The sequence below is a fragment of the Hyperoodon ampullatus genome (assembly GCF_949752795.1).
Source record: "Hyperoodon ampullatus genome assembly, chromosome: 7".
Taxonomy (NCBI): domain Eukaryota; kingdom Metazoa; phylum Chordata; class Mammalia; order Artiodactyla; family Ziphiidae; genus Hyperoodon; species Hyperoodon ampullatus.
This window is the reverse complement of record NC_136920.1, coordinates 55,081,839-55,106,091: the sequence shown is the minus strand read 5'-3', so window position 1 is coordinate 55,106,091 and position 24,253 is coordinate 55,081,839. Positions and strand designations below refer to the sequence as shown.

The following is a 24,253-nucleotide window of genomic DNA, read 5'->3' as shown; positions in this document are numbered from 1 at the left end:
ACAAAGGAGCAGTACAGGGGCTTCCCTGGTGGCGCACTGGTTGAGAGTCCGCCTGCCAATGCAGGGGACACAGGATCGTGCCCCGGTCCGGGAAGATCCCACATGCCGCGGAGCGGGTGGGCCCGTGAGCCATGGCCGCTGAGCCTGTGCGTCCAGAGCCTGTGCTCCGCAACGGGAGAGGCCACAACAGTGAGAGGCCCACGTACCGCAAAAAGAAAAAAAAAAAAAAAGGAGCAGTACAATAACAGAAATAAAAAATAAAATAAAATTAGAAAAACCAAAAATATATTATGAAAAATATAAGTGAAACAACTACAACAAGGTGAAACAAAACCACAACAGAAAAAAGAAAAAAAAAGGGGGGGGGGAACAAGCCAAAAGGAGCAGAATAACAAACTATAAAGAATAAAATAAAATTAGAAAAATAAAAATATAAATGAATCAACAACAACAAGGTAAAACAGAAACACAACCTAAAAAAAAAAAAAAAAAAAACCCTTGGCTGTGGGGGCAGAGCTTAGGCAGGGGCGGAACTTAGGCGGGGGTGGGGTTTAGTGGGGGGGAGCCTAGGCATAGCACCTGTGGGTAAAGGCAGCACGGCCTGAGGGGGGCCCTGGGGTGCAGAGTTCAGAGTTCAGAGGTAAGGCCCTGGGTGGGGGGGTGTGGACAGAGCTTAGGCTCAGCACTGCTGGACCTCCGAGGGCGGAGGATTAGGCCCAGGACCTCAGCAGGCTCCCCATGGGCCCAAGTGGGCAGGGAAATGCTGGCTGTGCTCCCTTCCATTCCTCCCCTCTCCCGAGGGTCTCTCCTGTCCCTGTTGATCCGCTAACCATGGGTGGGCCCCACCTGGTCTGGGAACCCCTCCCCTCCCCCCAGCATCCCACCTCCACTTCTCCTTCCCCCTCACTCCCCCACATGTCCTACCCAGTCACTCGGGGGTTCCTACCGTCCCCTTCGATGTCTGTGGTCCCCCACCAGTGCCTGGTAGGTGCCCTAGCTGTGCAGAGATGCAAACTCCGTGTCCTCCTAGTCTGCCATCTTGACTCTGCCACCATCAAATTGTTTTGTGATAGTAGTAGGAATATTTTTTAAATTTCTCCCTAATGTCATTACACTGGCATTTCAATAAATGCCAAAAATTTTTTTTTAATATATTTTGATTGTTTCCTGTGAATTAAAAGTCTTGGGTCAAAATTCAATACAGGTAAAATTTAAAGTTGCTTCTAACAAAATAAAAAATTCTCCACTTCAACCCATGGGCCACTTATATAAGATATTTGTTATCATTAAACAGTTGTACAATAAGTGAATTTAGACTGTCTCAAGTTCACTGGACCTTTATTACTCTCATAACCTCAAGTTGATAGACTAAATGTTGTCCAATATGTAAATAATCATATTTGTTTAAATATGTATACCCTAAAATGAAATAAAACTATTTTTTGAAACTACAAACAATTCAAACAAAACTATAGTACTTTCAGGAACAGCCACAAAGGATTTCATTTTATTTAATTTTAGAATAAATATCAAGGCAATGAGGCACTAACCCTATAAGAAAATCTTGTACATAAATAAAACTAGATAATCAAAAAAAAATTTTTTTAAGGTAAAATAGTTTTCCTTTTCACCTAAACATTGAGAATAATTTTAGTGGGCATCAACAAGGAACAAACAGAAAAGGCAACAACATATGAGACTTGGGAGATGTTGCCTTTATAGGAAGTAAATTGTGGGGAACCCCATGACCAGGGCAGCACCTCCCACAGTTTCTGAGTTAGTAGGCACAGTCAACAAAACATCAACTCTGTCACATACTATGTAACCTTGAGCAAGTTAGTTAACTTCTCTTCAGTTTCCCAGCCTATAAAATAGGGACAATAGTATCTACCTTATGTCATATGTAAACTACCTTAAGTATATGGCAATTAGTAGAGATCAATAAATGATAGCTATTAAGAGACAAACCTGTATTTTAACTCTAGTATAAATATATGTACATGGTTTTATTGAATCATCCTCAAATTCCTTTTCAATAACCACCAACACAACAAAATTTTGTTCTACATTGTATACAAAAGGAACTAAAGATTTCTCGTCTAATTATACAGCTTTTTCTTTTTTTATGGCCACACTGTGCAGCATACAGGGTCTTAGTTCCCCAACCAGGGATCAAACCCATGCCCCCTGCAGTGGCAGCTCAGTCCTAACCACAGGACAGCCAGGGAATTCCCTATATAGCTTTTAAATTGCAACTTACTTTCATTCTGCAGGATGTTAATGGCATCATCCATAATGCAGTCTGGTGAAAATCCTGCAGTCTTTGACAGTAAACCCAACAAGGATGCAATTTTCAGTCTCACAGATGGATCATTCTCCTGAAACAAAAGAAGCTATTGTTACATTGATGCTCTACTCTCAGGAACATGGGAAACTAATATTTCAAAACAGAATCAACAAGTATTCTTAAGCTTTATTTCTGAAAAATTAACTTTATATGCTTTGGGGGCAGAAAGTTTTTCTCAGTCTGTATGTTACACCTAAATACTGCAAAGTGAATGGGAATCTTCCTGATGTCATTAACTTCTAATGAGAAGTGTGCTTTGGGGATTAAAAGTAACTTTCCTCCACTTTGCAGTCACATTAGACATGAGTTGCAGCAACTTGGACCACCAACACTGCCAGCACTGGGCACTCAACATTGCTGTCAGCACCACTGTTTTTGGAGCCCTCAGAAATTGGGTGCTGCAGCTACTACTGCTATCACCAGAAAGAAGTTTTCGTTCTACCTGTGTTTTTTTGGATCACCAGATCCTGATCAGAAGTCTGGGGCAGGTGATGGGACTTCCCAGGTGGTCCAGTGGTTAAGACTGTGCTCCCAATGCAGTGGGCTCAGGTTCAATCCCTGGTCAGGGAACTAGATCCCGCATGATGCAACTAAAAATCCTGCATGCAGCAACAAAGATCCTGCGTGCCACAAGTAAGACCCGGCGCAGCCAAATAAATAAATAAATAAATGTTTTAAAGAAAAGTCTGGGGCAGGTGAATCATTGTCTGGGTCTAGGTCCTGGGTCTGGGGTCCAGGGCAAGAGAGACTAAGAAATGAGTTAGCATGGCCCATTTAGCCTCTATATCGGGAGGTGGTCTCTAATTCGCACCAAGATTCCTATGGTGAGAAATTTCCCCCAAAGACAGAAAGGAACATGTCTTTTTGTTCATCACCATATCGCAAGTATGTAGCATAATATCTGGCGCTAAGTAGACAGATGTTCAATAAACATAGGTAAAATGAAAAAAAAAAAGTACCTTGCCAACGCTAAGATTAAGTAAGCATTTCTGTCCCAAGGATAAAATTACTTAAATGTACGCTCAAAAGATGAAGTGCCTTCTAGATGTGACCCCAGTTTCTAAGGTGGTAACTGGGCACAACAAGAAGGCCTGAAGCAGGAGAAGGGACAAAAGATATGCAGTCAGAAGACCCTGAATCCTGGCACACCACTTACCATATGTTCAACCTTGGGAAAGTCATTTTCTTGGGAACTTAAGCTGTGGAGTGCAGCAGAAGGAGAAAGGGCTTTGAAATCAGCCAGATTGAGGTGTGAAGCCTGGACTCACAATGTAATAGCTGTATGTCTTGAACAGGCTAATTAACTTCTTAAGCCTCATCTGTGAAATGGGGCTAATAACAACCTCAAATGGCTACTGAGAGGAAAACAACTCACACAGAAATGGGCATACAGAAGGCAATCAAATATTAATGCCCTTCCTTGCTTCCTCTCTGATCATCAGTCCTTTCATGTGGAGGGTAATAAAACCTGAACTGAATCCCTATGAATATGGTACTCCGATAGGTACCATAAAGAGCAAATAAAAAACACGTGAAAAATAAGGATGCAATCACCAAGCCCAGAATATGGGAAATTCCACAGGGTAAAATGCCTGGTTTTTAAACAATAAATATCATGGGAAAGAAAAGGTGGTGGGGGGAGGGAATGTTATAGATTAAAAGAAACTGAAAAGGACAGCTAAACTAACCAAATGCAATGTGTGAATCCTGCTCAAACGAACCAACTGTAAAAAGACTTTAAGACAATCAGTGAAAGCTGAACATGGACTAGGTAGTATACACTCTTAAGGATTGTTGTTAAGTGTCATTTTTTTTAAGTCCTAAAAAAAAGTCCTAATTTGTTAAACACAGATAATTGTTTATAGGTAAAATGATATGTTGCCTGGGATTTGCCCCACCGCCAAAAAAGTAGGGGAATGCACCAAACAAGAAGAGCAAAATGTTGGTAATTGTTGAAGCTGGATAAGGAACACTGGAAGGCTCATATTATTTTCTCTCCTTTTGTGTATGTTTGTAAATTTACAAAAAAAAAAGTTAACTTTTTAGAAAAATCACATGAAAGTACTTATTCTATCTAAAATGCAAATTAATTTACTCATTCAACAAACATTCAAGGAGTATCTACTATGTGCCAAGCATCAATCTAGCTGCTGGGGATACAATGGTGAATAAAACAGAAGCAATCCCTGCTCTCGTAGCGCTTATATTCAAGTGGATAAGACTGGCGAAAGAGGGAATCCTCTGGTGGTCCAGTGGTTAGGACTTGGTGCTTTCACTGCCATGGGCCCAGGTTCAATCCCTGGTCGGGGAACTATGATCGTGCAAGCTGTGTGGCTCGGCCAAAAAGAATAAAAAATTTCAAAATAAAGACTGGCAAAGGAAAATATGTAATTTCAGATGGTAAGCATTCTGAAGAAAAACGACGTGTGTAAGAGGTTAAAGAGTAATGTGGAGAGGCTATTATAGACAGGACAGTGAGGAAAGTCCACTCTAAGGATATGACTTTTGAATGGACACTTAACTGAGTGAGACAGAGAGCAATAGGAAGCTTTGGGGAAGCAGCATTCCAGGCAGAAGAATATTGCAAACCCAGAATATGGAAGATTCTAAAATGCTGCATTTAAGAATGCATACATATCTGTTACAGTGATTCTCTCCAGAGTAATCTCTGGAGAGTGTATTTTGTTTTCTAACTTTTTTATTTGCAGAGGCAAGTCTCATTCTTTATTTTATACACTTCTATACTGCTTGAATTGTTACAATAAATGCTACAGTTGGGGTTTTTAAAAGAATGTTAAATTTAAAACTCCACACAAACATTCATAACCCTTCAAAAGCTTCCAGTTTCCTACAGAAAGAAGCCTGAGCTGCTGAGCACGCCACAACGGCCTGCCAAGGCTGTCCCATATGTCAGCTCCCACAATTCCCCACCAGTGATGTCATGAGGCTTCAAGCTTCTGTACTTCTGCTCAGATTGCTCCTCTGCCCAAATTGCTCTCCCTGCCTCCCACACACACTCCCTCCTGCCCCTCAGGTGTCAGCAACCCCAGGAAGTTTGTCTCTGATGCCTGCACTGGACAAGAGTGCTCTTCCCCTTGGACCACCCAAGAAGCCTGATGCAACCCTTTATCATGCCCCTCACCAGTGCACTGTGTATTATCACAGTGTATTATGTGATTGTGTCTGTTTCCCCAACCAACCTGTGAGCTGCTAAAGTGACAAGCAGAATGCCCAGAAAGCACTTCGTACATTCTGATAAAAATAAAGGGAAGAGTATAGGAAAAGGAAAAGCCACGTGTCCTACTTAATTCACTCGGTGAATTAAATAATTCATTCATCATCTGTTCAACAGGATTTCCTGAGTACTTACAAGGAGCCACTGTGTTTGGCCATGGGGATACACTGCCCTCATGGAACTTTAAGTTTTAATGGGCAAGGCAGACAGTTGTCAAGTAATGTCCAAATACACAATTACAAAGTTGTACTGTAAAGGAAAAGTAAAGAGTTCTATGAAAGCATATAATATAACAAACACAGACTTTAATTTGAGGCAGAGAGAAAAGAATAAATGAATGCTCTCAGTCATGAAAGAACACCACAGCTTCCAGAATTGAAAAAGGGGGCAATGTGGCTAAAATGTAGAGTACCATGAAATGCGGCTACAGAGGCAAGCAGGTGCCACAACTTTTTGAGAATTATGGCAAGTGCCTCTGATAGTGCCCAGAATGTAGCAGGAATTCAATACATATTTGTTCACTGTTGAATAAACAAATGAATAGCCTTTGTCCTAAGAACAATAAAAATCCTTTGAAAAACTATAACGAGGAGAGTGACAGAAACAGATTCAAATTTTTGAAATACCAAACTAGCCTCAATATAATGATTGGATTGGAAGGGGCAAAAGTAGCCAGAGAGACAAATTAAGAGTAATTGCAGTGCTCGCTTTGGCAGCACATATACTAAAACTGGGACAATAGAGAGAAAATTTGCATGGCTCCCATGCAAGGATGACACATAAATTCATGAAGCATTCCATATTTCTGAAAAAAAATTTAATCCTTTGAGCAGCAAAAAATAAAAAAGGAGTATTTGTTTTAAAAAATTATAGAACAAAAGAATTTGAATGGTTCCAAAGAATTATTCATCTTTCCATTCATTCTTTTAATAAATTAAATAAAAATTAATACACACACACAAAAAAAGAGTATATCTCAATAGTCCAGCAAAAGACAATGCCAAGACTCCCACTTACGTTAGGGGCAGGCTAGATAATACAGAACAACCTTCCCACTAAGGAAAACTAGAATAGTACTATGGATGCCAAAAAAGAACAACATATGAGTGTACATGCATACACACATGCACATATACAAGTGTGTAAATGTATATACACATACGTATGTATATATGTATGTGTATATGTGCATATATACTTGTGTGTGTATTTGAAGATATTTGAAAGAAAAAAGATAAATAAGAATTAAAGAATCAGGATCATGCAAGGAAGGTCACAGCCCCAAGAAGGTTCTCCAAAGCAGTTTGGGCTGCTTTTTCTGGAGACGTCTGCCAACTGTGGGAGGTGAGGGGATGGATATATAAGAGGCAAAGTAAGCAGTGCTTCCAACAGCCAGGTAAGGGTAGGGGCACAATGGCTAGTATATAAGGCTGAGAGTAGGAGGATGAGCAGGGGTAGCCTAATAAACCTAATCACTTTGGATTAGGATCCCCAAATGCTACAATAATATAAGTGAGAATAAAATTAAAATACATAGACTTTGGTAGAGACTGCAGCTCATCTTTGAATCACCTCAATTCCTAAAACAAGAATAAGGTCTTCCTGGAAAAATAGAAACAAATCCTCTCTGGACAAAAATTAAGTCATCCTAAGCCTCAAATTATTTTTACAAACAATTTTAGAAATAAACTGCCTAATACAATAAGAAAAAAGGCACACTAGGGGATCATATGACATGAATAAAAATGGTAAGACAGGGCTTCGCTGGTGGCGCAGTGGTTGAGAGTCCGCCTGCTGATGCAGGGGACACGGGTTCATACCCCGGTCCGGGAAGATCCCACATGCCGCAAAGCAGCTGGGCCCGTAAGCCATGGACGCTGAGCCTGCGCGTCCGGAGACTGTGCTCCGCAATGGGAGAGGCCACAACAGTGAGAGGCCCGCGTATCACAAAACAAACAAACAAACAAACAACAACAAAAAAAAAAATGGTAAGACAGAGCCACAGGCACTCCATTTACTGAAGTAATCAGACAAAGACTCTAACTCTGCTTAGCATGTTCAAAGAGATAAAAGTCAAAATTGGGAATTCACCAGAGAACTAAAACTTTTTTTTAAAAAGAAAATTATAGAAATGATAAAAAGCAATAAATGAAATTAAGAAACAACAGATAGGTTTAGGAGCAGATTAGACAAGGTGAAGACAGAATTAGTGAACTGGAAGACAGGTCCAGAATTAAGCACCAAAAGACAAAAGAAAGAAAATTCAGAAAAGAAGGTAATAGGATAAAATGAGATGGTTATCATACATATAATTGGAGTCCCAAAAGGAGAGGAGGAAGAGAATGAGAGAAAAGCAAAATTTGAAGAAATAATGGACAAGAACCTTTCTGATTAGAAGTACAAAGCCACATATAATAAAACAAACACTATGAACCCTAAATAGGATAAATGAAAAGAAATCCACATTTAGGCACATGACAGAAAAATTGCTGAAAACCATAAGAAGCGAAAACTCCTAAAAGCAGACGAAGAAAAAGAAGACAGATTACACCTCAAAGGGATAAATAATGACTGACATGTGACTTCTCAATGGAAACAATACAATGATATATTTAAAGTACTAAAAACAACAAACAAATAAAGAAAAACAGCCAATCTAAAATTCTACACACAGCAAAAACATCCTTCAAGAAGGGAGGTAGGGGCTTCCCTGGTGGCACAGTAGTTAAGAATACACCTGCCAATGCAGGGGACACTGGTTCAAGCCCTGGTCCAGGAAGATCCCACATGCCATGGAGCAACTAAACCCATGCACCACAACTACTAAGCCTGTGCTCTAGAGCCTATGAGCCACAACTACTGGAGCCCGAGCGCCTAGAGCCCATATTCCACAACAAGAGAAGCCACCACAATAAGAGGCCCACCCACCGCAACGAAGAGTAGCCTCCACTCGCCACAACTAGAGAAAAACCTATGCACAGCAACAAAGACCCAAAGCAGCCAAAAATAAATAAAATAAAATAAATTTTTTAAAAAAAAAGAAGGGACGTAAAGGGAATTCCCTGGCAGCCCAGTGGTTAGGACTCGGCACTTTCACTGCTGTGGCCCAGGTTCAGTGGCTGGTTGGGGAACTAAGATCCCACAAACCATGCAGCATGGCCCCCCCAAAAAAAGAATGGACGTAAAACTTAAAACTTTTCCATACAAACAAACACAAAGAATTTGTCACTGAGTGCCACCAGTAAACTCACAATAAATGGAAATATCAGAGGGTATTCTTCAGCCAAAAGGAAAATAATCCCAGATGAATAAACAGTCACAGATACAAGAAGGAAAGAAAAGCAATGATAAATACATGTGGGTAAATAATAAATACATAGGTAAACTTAAATGAATATTGCCTGTAGAAAATAACAATGTCTTCCAGAGTGAAAAATGGAGAATTAAAACATAAAACTGGGGCTTCCCTGGTGGCGCAGTGGTTGAGAGTCTGCCTGCCAATGCAGGACACATGGGTTCGAGCCCTGGTCTGGGAAGATCCCACATGCCACGGAGCAGCTGGCCCCGTGAGCCACAATTACTGAGCCTGCGCGTCTGGAGCCTATGCTCCGCAACAAGAGAGGCCGCGATAGTGAGAGGCCCGCGCACCGCGATGAGGAGTGGCCCCCACTTGCCACAACTAGAGAAAGCCCTCGCACAGAAACGAAGACCCAACACAGCCATAAATAAATTAATTAATTTTTTAAAAAACCATAAAACTGCATTCACACATATAAGTCAGGAAGGTGGATAAATGAAGCTAAAGTCCTCACATTGTTCAAAAGAGAAACTGTACCATTTAACACTTGACTTTGATCAGTTGAGAATTCATGTAATATCTAGGATATAACCTGTAAAAGAAGTGTAAAAGAATGTATAACTCCCAAGCTAATAAAAAAAGGGGTGGAGGAGAGAATTTTTTTAAAAGAGTCAATGCAAAAGATGGCAAGAAATGAGAGAAAAGAAAAGAACACTGAGCAGGCAAGACAAATAGAAGGCATTTAATAAGAGGGTAGATTTAAACCGGCATATATCAATAAACAAATTAAATGTAATGAACTAAATGCTCCAATTGAAAAACAAACACTGTCAAGGGAAATTTTTAAAAAACTAACTACATGTTTTTTACACGGGTCATAAAATAAAAAGTTATAAAAAAGATGAAAATAAAAAGTAGAAATAGGTATACCATGCAAACTTTAATAAAGGGATAGTTGGTATCATAATATTAATATCAGACAAAGCCGTTATATGCTGATATGATTATTTGTAAAGAATCGAAAATCTACACATAATTTATTAAAATTGTTAAATGAGCTTAGCAAGGTTGTTAGATATGGGATTTAATAAGCAAAAATCAATTGCATTTCTGAATATCCATTATGTACTGTTAGAAAATAAAAACTTTTTAACTTATCATTTACAATAACAAAATATTATCTAGGAATAACTAACAAAAAGATGTACAAAAGGACTTCCCTGGTGGTATAGTGGTTAACAATCTGCCTGCCAATGCAGGGGACACGGGTTCAAGCCCTGGTCCGGCTCAAAATTTATAAAGAAATTAAAAGACCAAGAAAAATTAATATATTCTTAAAGAAGAGCAAGGTGGGAGAAGTTGTCCTACCAGATGTCAAGATTTATTATAATGTTATGCTAAGACAGCATGGTATTGGCATAAGAATAGACAAACAGACCAGTAGAATAGACAGCCCTGAAACATACTCACCCATATACAGACACTTAATTTACCACAAAGGTGGTACTGCAAAACAATGGGAAAAGGACATTCTTTTCAATAAATGGTGCTGGGACATTTGGACTTCCATACACGAAAGCATCACACACACAAATCAATTCCATGTATGAAAAACAAATAATAAGCTTCTAGTAATAATGTAGCAAAATGTCTTAATGAGCTCAGGGTAGGTAAACCCTTCTTATTATCAATCAGACAAGAAAAGCACAAAATATAATTGAAAAGACTGTCAAATTGGGTTACATTAAGAACTTATTTTCATCAAAATACAACATTAAGGGACTAAAAAGGGAGAAGATATTTGTAACATGTATAACCAAAGAACTTGTACCCAGAATATAAAGAATTCCCACAAAGCAATAAGGGAAAAAAAAAATTTTGTAAAAATAGGCAAGAGACATAAATAGGTATTACCCAAAAGAATATCCAGTTAAACATATTAAAGTTGCTCCCCTTTACAGTAATCTAAGGAATGCAAATTAAAGCCACAGTGACTACACATCCACAGGAATTGTCAAAATGAAGAAAATCAGTTCCAGCTATTGGAAAGTATGTGGAACAACTGGAACTCTCACACAGTGCTAATACGAGTGTAAATTGGTATTACCACTTTGGAAAACAGTTGGCTCAGTAATTCCACTCCAGGGTATACACTACACAGAAATGCAAGCCATGCACACCAAGAGACTTGTACAAAAATGTTTGTGGCAATATTTCTTATAATAGCTAAAAACTGGAAACAGTCTAAATGTCCATCAATAATAGAATGAATAAATAAATTATGGTATATTCATACAATGAAATCTTATACTGTAGTAAAAATGAATGAACTACAGCTACAGTTAATAATACAGATAAATCTCACAGAATTTTGAGCAAAAGTCACACATAAAAAGATACATAGGGCTTCCCTGGCGGTGCAGTGGTTGAGAATCTGCCTGCCAATGCAGGGGACACGGGTTCGAGCCCTGGTCTGGGAAGATCCCACATGCCGCGGAGCAACTGGGCCCGTGAGCCACAACTACTGAGCCTGCGCATCTGGAGCCTGTGCTCCGCAACAAGAGAGGCCGCGATAGTGAGAGGCCAGCGCACTGCGATGAAGAGTGGCCCCTGCTCACTGCAACTACAGAAAGCCCTCACACAGAAACGAAGACCCAACACAGCAAAGATAAATAAATAAATAAATAAATAAATAAATAAATAAATAAATAAATAAATAAATAAATAAAAGATACATAGAGGGAGGGAGGGAGGGAGGGAGGGTGGGAGGGAGGAAAGGAGTGTTTTTTTTTACCAAATACATCTGTATTTAGTACAAGTTTAAATGGTAAAAAAATTTTAAAAAGGAAGTTTTTACCCCGAAAGTCAGGAGAGTAGTGGTTATCTTTGGAAAGGGGGGAGAAATAATTAGAAGGAGTTTTGAGGGGGCCTATGGGAGGCTGATTATATTCCATTTCTTGACCTGGATGGTAGATGGTAGTCACATACTGTGTTCATATTGATCAATAGGCTATATGAGGTTTTTCTACATATTCTTTACATGTTATATTTCACAATAAAGCTTAAAAATATGATAGTTGGGACTTCCCTGGCAGCCCAGCGGTTAAGATTCTGCACTTCCACTGCAGGGGGTGCGGGTTCGATCCCTGGTTCGGGAACTAAGATCCTGATGGTGTGTGGTGTAGCCAAAAAATTTAAAAATAATAATAATAAATTAAAAATATGACAGTTGTTTATATTACTGAGGTAATGCAAACAGAGAGGTAGATGGACTTAAGAGATATTTAGAAGGTAAAATCAACATGAGTTGGTGAGGAAGGGAATATGGAGAGAGGAAAGGGTGAGGGTTATATATAAGATCCTTCTTGGGTTTCTGATTTAAGGGTCTATATTGTTGGTGGTACATTTCTTGCTATAAGGTAGACTGGAGAATGAAGGGAGATACCAAATTCAGTTTTGAACACAAATAAAAGCCAATTCTTTACAGACTTCAAATCATTAAAATAACATCATCAAATCAAGTAATTGTCTTTCAGAGACAACAGATTAGTCAAATACCCTAATTCTGCAGTGAAAGAGGACAGAAAAGATACATAGCCTTTCAATGGTCTGGAATGGAGTCACAGACCTCCAAACGCAAGGGAGCAGCAGAGAAAACAGAAGTACTAAGTCTAGCAGATAAGAGGAAGGCAAGGAGGCAAGAGAGTATCTGACCGAGTAACATTCTTTCTTCATCTAGATACTTTACTCAAGTTCTTCTACTTTCTGAAATTATCCCCTGGTACCCTTCATGCCTAAGCTTAAAACTGCCTCGGGGGAAGGCCTCTCTAATAACTGCTCTTCTCACTATTAAAATTGTCCTTGTTCAGGCTTTCCTCATCTTGCTGTAGACTTATCAGTCTCCTAGTTGGTCACCCTAACTCCCGTCTTGCCCTCATTCAGTTCCTCCATCCTTCATACCGCCCCCCAGAGTGACATGTCTAAAACAAAAACCCCCAAGGCAGAATACAAGAACCTTCCATTAGACAAGATTTCTAGTCTAATCTCTTAAAAAGAGTTCTCAATCTAAAATCTATACCAGGGACTTCCCTGGTGGTGCAGTGGTTAAGAATCCGCCTGCCAATGCAGGAGACACGGGTTCGAGCCCTGGTCCAGGAAGATCCCACATGCCACAGAGCAACTAAGCCCGTGTGCCACAACTACTGAGCCTGAGCTCTAGAGCCCGCAAGCCACAACTACTGAGCCCAAATGGCACAATTACTGAAGCCCGTGGGCCTAGCCCGTGCTCTGCAACAAGAGAAGCCACCGCAATGAGAAGCCGGCACACCGCAACGAAGAGTAGCCCCCGCTCGCCGCAACTAGAGAAAGCCTGCGCACAGCAACAAAGACCCAACGCAGCCAAAAATAATTAATTAATTTACAAAATAATAAAATAAAATAAAATCTACACCAGCCAAACTACCTGTATTTCTTCTAACGTGACAAGTTATTTCACATCTCGATGCCTTTGCTCACAATTGCTCCTTCTTTCTAAAACGTCTTTCCTCCTACTTTCCAACTGCCCAAAATCTGATTAAGATTCATCTCAAGCATCACTACTCTATAATGCCCTTCTAGGCCTGTGCTCCCAAGTACAATTGATTACCGTCTTCTTTAAAGTTATATCATAACCTGTCTCAGATTTCATAGCACCTATAACATTGTATTATTATCTATTTTTTGTCTAATCTACCCAACTAGACTCAGATCAGGGATCATATATTAATCTCTGTATCATCAACATGAAGCACAAGGCCTGGCACAGAATTAGTATACAGAACACTTAGAGTGAATGAAAAAAATAAACAAATGAATAACTCAAGCCATTACCATCTATATATCACATATATTATTTGATCTATCAACTATACTACTGGCCCTTAAAGGACAAAGAACTTGTCTCACAGTTCTTCAACATCCTCCACAGCAACTAACACAGTAGTATAAGTGAAGAACCCCTCATGTGAAATATTAACAAGTTCAGCTACAGAAAACCTTGGATGAGAAAAGCAGAAGCCAAAGTAGTTATCTACTAAAATACAAGATACCACATTTCTGGATAAAATAGAAGAATAAAAAAACACTATAGTCATCAATCTAGAACTGGACCCATTTATCATCCCTCCTCCCTTCCTTTGGGGCTAGAATCTGCTAGACTAATGCATGCAGCATGGCCTGGTTAAAGAGCTTGGGGTCTGACATCAGAATGCCTGAGTCCAATTTTTCTTTTAGACATGGTAACGGTATTGTGATTATGTTTTTTAAAAGAGTCTTTATTGTTTATAGAGATATAAACTGAAATTTATGAATAAAATGATACGATGCCAGGAATTTGTTTTCACAAGAATCTGGTAGAGGGTGAGAGTGGAGGAAATGGAAGTGGACAGTAGGAGTGGGGGTGGGAATAAAACAAATTTGGACATAAAATAATAATTGTTGAAACTGGGTAATGAGTACATGGGAATTAAACTATTCTCTCTAATTGTATATATATTTGAAATGTTCCATAACAAAAAGTTGAAAACAAAATTCCATACAGTCCAGCAATTCCACCCCTGGGTATTTATCAGAAGAAAACAAAAATACTAATTCCAAAAGATATATGCACCCCTATGTTTGTTGCAGCATTATCAGAGCCAAGATTTGGAAGCAACGTTAAGTGCCCATCAATAAATGAATGGATAGGGCTTCCCTGGTGGCGCAGTGGTTGAGAGTCCGCCTGCCGATGCAGGGGATGTGGGTTCGTGCCCCGGTCCGGGAGGATCCCACATGCCGTGGAGCAGCTGGGCCCGTGAGCCATTGCCGCTGAGCCTGCACATCGGGAGCCTGTGCTCCACAATGGGAGAGGCCACAGCAGTGAGAGGCCCACATACCGCCAAAAAAAAAAAAAAAAAATTAAATGAATGGATAAAGAAGATGTGATTTATATATACAGTGGAATATTACTCAGCCATAAAAAAGAATGAAACCTTGCCATTTGCGACAACATAGATGGACCGAGAGGGTATTATGCTAAGTGAAATAAGTCAGAGAAAGACAAACACTGTATGATTTCAGTTACATGTGGAATCAACAAAACAAAACAAATGAATAAACACAACAAAACAGAAAGAGAGTCACAGATATCGAGATACATAGGTGTTTGCCAGAGGGGAAGGGGTTGGGGGGGAGGAGAGAAATAGGTGAGGAAGATTAAGAGATGCAAACTTCCAGTTGCAAAATAAATGAGTCATGGGTATGAAATGTACAGGGTGGGGAATATAGTCAATAACTATTTAATATTTTGTATGGTGACAAATCATAACTCAACTTATTGTGGTGATCATTTTGAAATGTATGGAAATACTGAATCACTATACTGTGTAACAGGAACTAACATAGTGTTGTAGGTCAGTTATAGTTTAAAAACAAACCCATAGAAAAGGAGATCAGATCTGTGGTTACCAGAGGCAGAGGTGGGGGGAGGGGAACTGGATGAAGGCAGTCAAAAGGTACAAACTTCCAGTTATAAGATAAATAAGTACTAGGGATGTAACATACAACATGATAAATATAATTAACACTGCTGTATGTTATATATTAAAGTTGTTAAGACAGTAAATCCCAAGAGTTCTCAACACAAGGAAAAAATTTTTTTTTCTATTTCTTTAATTTGGATCTGTATGAGATGATGGATGTTCACTAAACTTACTGTGGTAAGCATTTCATGATGTATGTAAGTCAAATCATTATGTTGTGACTTTAAAGTTATACAGTGCTATATGTCTATTATATTTCAATAAAACTGGAAGGGAAAAAAAATCCCATATTGCTCAAGAGGAGCTTATATCCTAGTACAGGAAAATGGACAGGAACAAAATAAATGATAAAATTATATACAATATTAGAAAATGGTAAGTGCTACGGAGAAAACAAAATCAAGGAAGGGGCTAGAAAGTGCTGGAGTGGGATACAGAGTTTCAAACAGAGGGATAAAGGAAGGCCTTAATGAAAAAGTAACATTTGAGCAAAGGCTTGAATGAAGTGTAGGAAATACACATATGAACATCTGAGGAAAGTGTTCCAGGCAGAAGGAAGCATAAGTGGAAAGACTCTGAGGAAGGAATATGCTTGACAGAGAAAATGGCAGACCAGATCACAGGGCAGTGGCTGAGGTAACAACATGTGAAAAGACACTGATTTCTGAAAACATACAAGGTCTTTGGAAAACTGAAAGCGTTCTCATTAAGCTAGAACATTATATATGTAAAGAGAGACTAAAGGGAAAAAAGATAGGAAGCAAGGTGGACTTCAAGACATATGCATCCTGACCAATGCAAATATGAAGTACAAATCATCACCTATAAAGTATTCTTAAAATTCTCAAAATATGCTTACCTGGGATCTAACAAAATCTATAGATCTAACTTTCAGTTCACAGTAAATACAGGAGATAGAGGAGTAAGTTAACCAAGAAAGTAAATAAATTCAGAAAACAAGGAATTTTACAAAACAACTGACCAAATTTCTTTAACAGGTCAATGTCACCAAAATAATAAAAATTGTTCTGGATTTTTTAAAAAGCAAATGCCATGTGTGGAGACAGTTTGCATTTCGATTTGAACAAAACAACTATAACAAGATATTTGGGGAACAACTAGAGAAATGTGAATATGGACTATTTGTTAGATGACATTAAAGAGTAATTTAATTTTACTTGAGGTGGTTAGATGGTTATATTTTTTAAGTGTCCCTTTGTAAGAGGTATTTACTGAACTACTTAGGGAAAAATATTATGATACTTTAAAAAAACTTCAGGAAAACAAACTGAGCAAATATGACAAAATATTAATAACTATTTAATCCCAAAGATGGGTATTTGGCAGTTCATACAGTATTCTCTACTATTCTATAAGCTCAATAATTTTCATACTAAAGTTTAAAATCCAAAGTCATCTGTGATTCAAATATTTGAAAATTATTTCTTCTTTTACTTCAGATCTTACTTACAAATAAAAACTGAAAAATAAACCATTTTGCAAATTTTATTTTCTGCTTAAAATATTTCCTGTATTTAACTATGCATGAATTGATGTTTTTTTCTAACCCATGAAAATAAAGAAATAAAATGCCACTTAGCTAAAAAACAGTTTAAAAATAAAAGGGCCACTGCAGTTAGATATGAGGGCCTTGAATTAAAGCAGTAACAGCAGGATGAGAGGACTATATGCCAGAGACAAATCTGGTTACAGAAGGGTCATGGTTGAAATGGTTGAAGTTAACTCCTCCTTTGTGCTCCAATGCACTCTCAGTACTCTGAGCAATTTGATGCATTTTATCATTCACATCTGTTTCCATCTAGATACTGTAACCTTCTTTTTTTTTTTTTTGGACTGCATTGGGTATTCGTTGCTGCGTGTGGGCTTTCTCTAGTTGCCACAAGCAGGGGCTACTCTTCATTGCGGTGCACGGGCTTCTCAATGCAGTGGCTTCTCTTGCTGTGGAGCACGGGCGCCAGGCACGCAGGCTTCAGTAGTTGTGGTGCATGGGCTTAGTTGCTCCACAGCATGTGGGATCTTCCCAGACCAGGGCTGGAACCCGTGTCCGCACTCTGCCACCAGGGAAGCCCCTGAAAGCTTCTGATAATAGGATCTTTTTGGATCTTTTGGATCTTTTTTATCTCTGTATCCACAGTGCCTAGCACATGGAAGACACTCAGTAAAAGACTGCTGAATGAACATGTTATTATTTATTTTGCATATTAACCCATTCTGCAGACACATGATACAACTCTTATACATACTCCCATACACACTCCCATCAGGTCCTCAAGACCTTCTTACCTTGTAATAATGTTCCAAGAGAATCCTGACTACTCCCTCCACACTTTCTGCCTCCACAGGCTTCCTGGCAAACTGAAGTAGGTACTGCAAAGCATCTGCTGGGGAGGTAGCCTTACACAGATCTATGTGGAGTGCTGCAGATTTACTTGGTTTTGTCAGTCGGAGTTTCTTAGTAGCAATTTCCTCCTGCTGTTGCTGCAAGAGGGTACGAAAGATAAAACATGAAAACTTGACTGAAAACAGAGAGTTTGCAAATTTAACTTTACCTTGTTTGATGGAAATAATTTTTCCTATACCAAAATAATGTATTTAGGTAACAGACCCAGCCTAAACAAAAAGCAGTGTTATGAACTGGGAAAGGAGCCAACTGGAGACAAAGCTATGAGTCCCAATTTTGCTTTTCACTAGCTCCTACAGCTTTGGGGAAGTTATTTAACTTCTCTAAGTCTCAGTTTCTTTCTCCGTAAAGTAGGTCCATGAATATTTTGTTCTGCCTATCTCTTAGGATTGTTGTAGCTTTAGGGTTAAGAGGACACACAAAGGATCTGCTCCACTCCTTATTAGAAAAGAAATCTCAATTCGACAAATATATTCAGACTGTGCTGAGGCACTTACTAGGCTCACCTTGCCTCCTAAGAAAACTAGAACTGATGGGAATGGTCTGCAGCTTACACTGAGGAAAAAAATCTTCCTCTCATAACAGATGACTATTTTCACCCAAATCATTCTACCTTTATTAGAAGGATGGTCAGTGTAGGAAAAAAATACATTGCCATATGCCTAGCAAACTGCAGCAACTTAACAAATATTTACTGAATGACTGATTTGGAATTAGAAGTTGCCTCTGATTCCAACTCTGCTGCTCTATTCTAAGTACGTCATAATTCACATTTTTATCATCCATAAAACAGAAATGATGACCTACCACTAGTCTATCTCAATCAGGGATCCTCATCTGAACCACAGAACACACAAAATTAGCTGAGTAACTATCTTCTCAATTTTCCCAAGGATGGTGCATAACTAGAACTATTCTAGATGCATCTGTTACATATGATGAGTGCCAAAAAGTTCACGTAAAAGGGAACCTGTTACTCCAGGGCTTACATAAGGCCCTGGTGTGCAGATATAGAGAGGATCACAACAGAAGATAAAAGTTGTAATCAATAGTAATCATCAGAAAACTACTAGAGCTAATCAATGAATTTGGTAAAATTGTGGGATACAAAATTAATGCATACAACTCACTTGCATTCCTATACACTAAAAACGAAAGATCAGAAAGAGAAATTAAGGAAACAATCCCATTCACCATTGCAATAAAAAGAATAAAATACCTAGGAATAAACCTACATAAGGAGGTAAAAGACCTATACTCAGAAAACGGCAAGACACTGATGAAAGAAATCAAAGATGACACAAACAGATGGAGAGATATACCATCTTCTTGGATTGGAAGAATCAACATTGTGAAAATGACTGTACTATCCCAAGCAATCTACAGATTCAATGTAATCCCTATCAAATTACCAATGGCATTTTTCACAGAACTAAAACAAAAAATCTTAAAATTTGTATGGAGACACGAAAGACCCTGAATAGCCAAAGCAATCTTGAGAAAGAAAAATGGAGCTGGAGGAATCAGACTCCCTGACTTCAGACTATACTACAAAGCTACAGTAATCAAGACAATATGGTACTTGCACAAAAACAGAAATATAAATCAATGGAACAGGATAGAAAGCCCACAGATAAACCCATGCACCTATGGTCGACTAATCTATAACAAAGGAGGCAAGGATATACAATGAAGAAAAGACAGTCTCTTCAATAACTGGTGCTGGGAAAACTGGACAGCTACAAGTAAAAGAAGGAAATTAGAACACTCCCTACCACCATACACAAAAATAAACTCAAAATGGATTAAAGACCTAAATGTAAGACTGGACAGTATAAAACTCTTAGAGGAAAACATAGGAAGAACACTCTGACATAAATCACAGCAAGCTCTTTTTGACCACATCCTAGAGTAATGGAAATAAAAATAAATAAATAAACAAATGGGACCTAATGAAACTAAAAAGCTTTTGCACAGCAAAGGAAACTATAAACAAGATAAAAAGACAACCCTCAGAATGGAAGAAAATATTTGCAAACTAATCAATGGACAAAGGATTAATCTCCAAAATATATAAACAGCTCATGCAGCTCAATATTAAAAAAAAAACAAACAACAATCCAAACATGGGCAGAAGACCTAAATAGACATTTCTCCAAAGAAGACATACAGATAGCCAAGAAGCACATGAAAAGCTGCTCAGCATCACTAATTATTAGAGAAATGCAAATCACACTACATGAGGTATCACCTCACACCAGTTAGAATGGGCATCATCAGAAAATCTACAAACAACAAATGCTGGAGAGGGTGTAGAGAAAAGGGAACCCTCTTGCACTGTTGGTGGGAATGTAAATTAATACAGCCACTATGGAGAACAGTATGGAGTTTCCTTAAAAAACTAAAAATAGAATTACCATATGACCCAGCAATCCCACTACTGGGCATATACCTGGAGAAAACCATAATTCAAAGACACATGCACCCCAATGTTCACTGAAGCACTATTTACAATAGCCAGGTCATGGAAGCACCCTAAATGCCCACAGACAGACGAATGGATAAAGAAGATGTGGTACATACATACAATGGAATATTACTCAGGCATAATAAGGAACGAAATTGGATCATTTGTAGAGACATGGATGGACTTAGAGACTGTCATACAGAGTGAAGTAAGTCAGAAAGAGAAAAACAAATATCGTATATTAACGCATATATGTGGAATCTAGAAAAATGGTACAGATGAATCAGTTTGCACACAGAAATGGAGACACAGATGTAGAGAACAAACGTATGGACACCAAAGGGGGAAAGGGGTGAGGGGTGGTGGTGGGATGAACTGGGAGATTGGGATTGACATATATACACTAATACATATAAAAAAGATAATAACCTGCTGTATTAAAAATAAATTAAAATTCAAAAAAAATTTTTCCTTAACGCTTGATGCATCATAATGATACCTTGAGCAATCACCTCTTTACAAATTTACACTTCTACAGAGAAGAGACCAGGATTATTCTAGACAGGAACATGGCATGGCATGATAAAAAGACCAAGGGCTTTGAAGTCAAAGGAATTTGAGTTCAATTACCACTTACTAGCTAGAGGAGGCCTTCTCCTTCTTCTATAAAAAGGAATATAATACCTACATCATAGGGATACTTAAGAAGTCTAAAGTATAATGTCTTTATTGTGCAAACACATAATAAGCACTAGATACATATCACTTCTCTCTCCCTCATCTTCATAGCAGAGGAAAAATAACAGAAGCAGTAAGATCTCATTTCATCACTCCATGGTAACCATGCATGAACAATGAAGTGAAGAAATGAGCTCTTCTCTTGAAATCCTTACCCATTTCCATTCTATTCCACACAAATTTGGTCTTCAGTGTTATCTGGGCTGCAGTTAGGTCAAAAGATTGGAAAGATTTTTTTCCCTAGGGAGTATATAAGGAGAAGGACAGACCAATATCTGGTATCATTCAACCATCAATAACATTTTAGTGAGCCAGGCCTTATGGTCTATCCAGGGAACACAGATGAACCACGCATCATCTCTGCCCTCGAGGAGCCCAAACTGGTGGGGAGATATGTACACTAGTAATTATAGTAGCACTGAATGAGAAGTACAAACAGATGGGTGCTACAGAAGCAGGGGAGGAGAGGCTAAAGCAGAAATATAAGTCCACTGGGTGGAGAACAAAGAGAGAGGGAAGCATGACATCCGGTCTATGTGAAGGAGACAATAGATACAAAAGTTTGGAGAGGTGCAAACACGTGGCATGCTGGAGGAGGGGTTAGTAGTCTTGGTAAGGGGGAACAACAGAATACTGGAAAGAAAGGAAGTGACACTGCACAACAAAGTGAAAGTACTTAATGCCACTGAACCCTACACTTAAAAAATGGTTAAAATGATAAATTATGTGTTATATATATTTTGCCACATTTTTTTTAAAAGGTGGGCAAAGGAAACAGAGCCAGGAATTCCCAAAAAGCAAGCCACAGAAGAGGGAGCTCTGTAAAGTCAAAAAGCTTTCCGGAATGTTGACTCATTTTAAAAGTTGAGGAAAACTAATTTCACATAAAAAGGAGCAACAAAAGAGTGTAAAGGTAAATATCAAAGTTATTTTCAGAAAAAAACAAGAATAAGAAGCAAACTAACTTCCCTACACACAATGGGAATATGTCACAAAGTGTCCACAAAACAAAAAAGGCAGTGATACAGCTAGAAGGAATACTGTTAAATCACAAAGAGCTAGGAAGTTTGGCTAGGGAGTTTTTACAAAAAGAAGTAGCTGTTAAAAAAGGGGGGGGGACGGCGGGGCTTCCCTGGTGGCGCAGTGGTTAAGAATCCGCCTGCCAATGCAGGGGACACGGGTTCGAGCCCCGGTCCAGGAGGATTCCACACGCCAGGAAGCAACTAAGCCTGTGCGCCACAACTACTGAGGCTACTCTCTACAGCCTGCAAATCACAACTACTGAGCCCGTGTGCCGCAACTACTGAAGCCCGCGCGCCTAGAGCCCCTGCTCCACAACGAGAAGCCACCGCAATGAGAAGCCCGCGCACCGCAACTAGAAAAAGCCCGCGCGCAGCAACCAAGACCCAACGCAGCCAAAAATTAATTAATTAATTAATTAAAAAAAAACAAGTAGCTGTAAAAAGAGGAAGACTTGATTTGTCGATGTAATTACCTCTTTGTACTATAATCACAGATATGCCGTTCCGTATCTCCCACTCGCCTGTGAGTTCCTAAAGGACAGGGACCCGACTGTGTATTGGACTTTGTAGCTCAGCACCTTTTACCATACCTAATATGTAGTAACCACTCTTTTACTCAGTAAACTCTTGTTGAAGGAATAAATGAAATGTTTAAGGATCAGTGTCCTGATGGATGGTCTAAAGCTTGCTACTCCACAAGTCTATGGATGGAAGGATGCTACTGAATGCCATCAACTGAGGGCTTCTCAGAAGTGCAGACTATTGCCTCACCTCCCCGGCCCGATTTACTTACTGAGTAGAATCTACATTTTAAAAAGACCCCAGGTGATTTGGATACACAAAGTCTGAGAAGCACGACACAAGGTATGACGCGGGATCAACCTCTACTTCAGCTGTATCTGAGGAAATACAAGGAGAATCACTGACTGCTGACACGGGTTTGGCCCACCAATCCTTAAACAACCCTAAAGGAGGAAGGTATTGCCCTCCTTCCTAGGTGAACTGTTCCACTAATGGAAAGTTCCACCCCTATGAAGCCTGAGACCCTCGCCTCCTCTGACTGGGCCTTGAGGATTTCTATAGACTCCTCTTCCAATCCCTTAGAGCTCTGCATACAGCCAACTTGTCCCTGGGCGCTTTTTTTGTAACGGGAGTTGGGAGGCAATTTGCCACTAACTGGCTCATACTCCACCAGAAGCCTCAAAGTCCTCATCTGTAAAACGAGGATACTACTGTAATACGAATAAAATGAAGTAACGAATAAGATATTTTCGTAGATTGTAAAGCGCTGTTTCTTTCTTCTAATAATTTTTTAGTGTCAGACTGCACGTATTAATGCTGACAACAGCAGCGGCAAACGACACGCCCACTAAAGTGTAGCCTCAGAGAGACTGCCTACCAAAGCAGTAGGCATTCAACCCAGCTTTGTGGCGCCTGGTCTGGCAAAGTGTCTGGGGCGTGGAGAACCTTCCCCTACCCCAGGCCGGTCTCGGGACCTTTCCTTCCAGAGCTTACCTGAACCACCTTAGTGAATTCCTCGTACACCCGCTTCTTGAGGTGCGCCGCCATGGCAGTCCGCGCACCCTCTCAGCTTCCGTACCCGAGGAGGGAGGTGGAGCGGAGGAGTCCAGAAAACCTGCCCAGGCCGAAGGAACCAGCCACGGTCCCACAAGGCAGTGGGGTTCCGGAAAAGAGAGGCCGCTTCCGGCTGCTAGACTGCCCTGTCGCTGCGCCGCGGGATTTGGCCGCCTACGCCACCTGCGCCAGAGAAAGGTAAGCCAGAGCGAGAGCGTAGCGCAGGGGGCGGGGCTTCTGGTGGGAGGAGCCGGGTGGGAAAGGCTAGAGGAGCCAATGGGGGATTTGGGGAGCTTGCTGTTGGTCTGAGTGACGGAGAGACTGGCGGGGAACTGAGCCCAGGGAGGGAGGAAGTACTGTCGGGTAAAGGGCAGAGATGGAGCTTTCCAGAGCTAGAGACAAAACCTGGAGCTGTGTAAGGATTTTGACTCAGGAGATAAGGGAAGAAGGTCAAACTGACGTTCGCATCATCCATTGCTGTTCACAGTATTTGCCATCTGTATGTTGCCTGCACTCTCCTCTTGGTCAAGCCATTACTGGAAAAGTGGTTCACCTTAGTGAACACAAAAGACACGACTAAGCCAAAGTTCGG

The 24,253-nt window shown here is 39.8% G+C and overlaps 1 protein-coding gene across 2 annotated transcripts in view; it reads right to left on the bottom strand.

Annotated features, from left to right (window-relative positions):
* INTS4 (integrator complex subunit 4) overlaps positions 1-23,655 on the bottom strand; it is a gene marked incomplete at both ends in the record, with an annotated part of 120,553 nt that extends 96,898 nt beyond the window's left edge. For both annotated transcript variants that reach the window (XM_079708867.1, XM_079708868.1), the window contains 3 exons: positions 2,261-2,378; positions 17,742-17,936; positions 23,602-23,655. In XM_079708867.1, coding sequence (XP_079564993.1) covers positions 2,261-2,378; positions 17,742-17,936; positions 23,602-23,655 — 367 coding nt within the window. The remainder of the gene's footprint in view (positions 1-2,260; positions 2,379-17,741; positions 17,937-23,601) is intronic.
* Between the last annotated feature and the right edge of the window lie 598 nt (positions 23,656-24,253).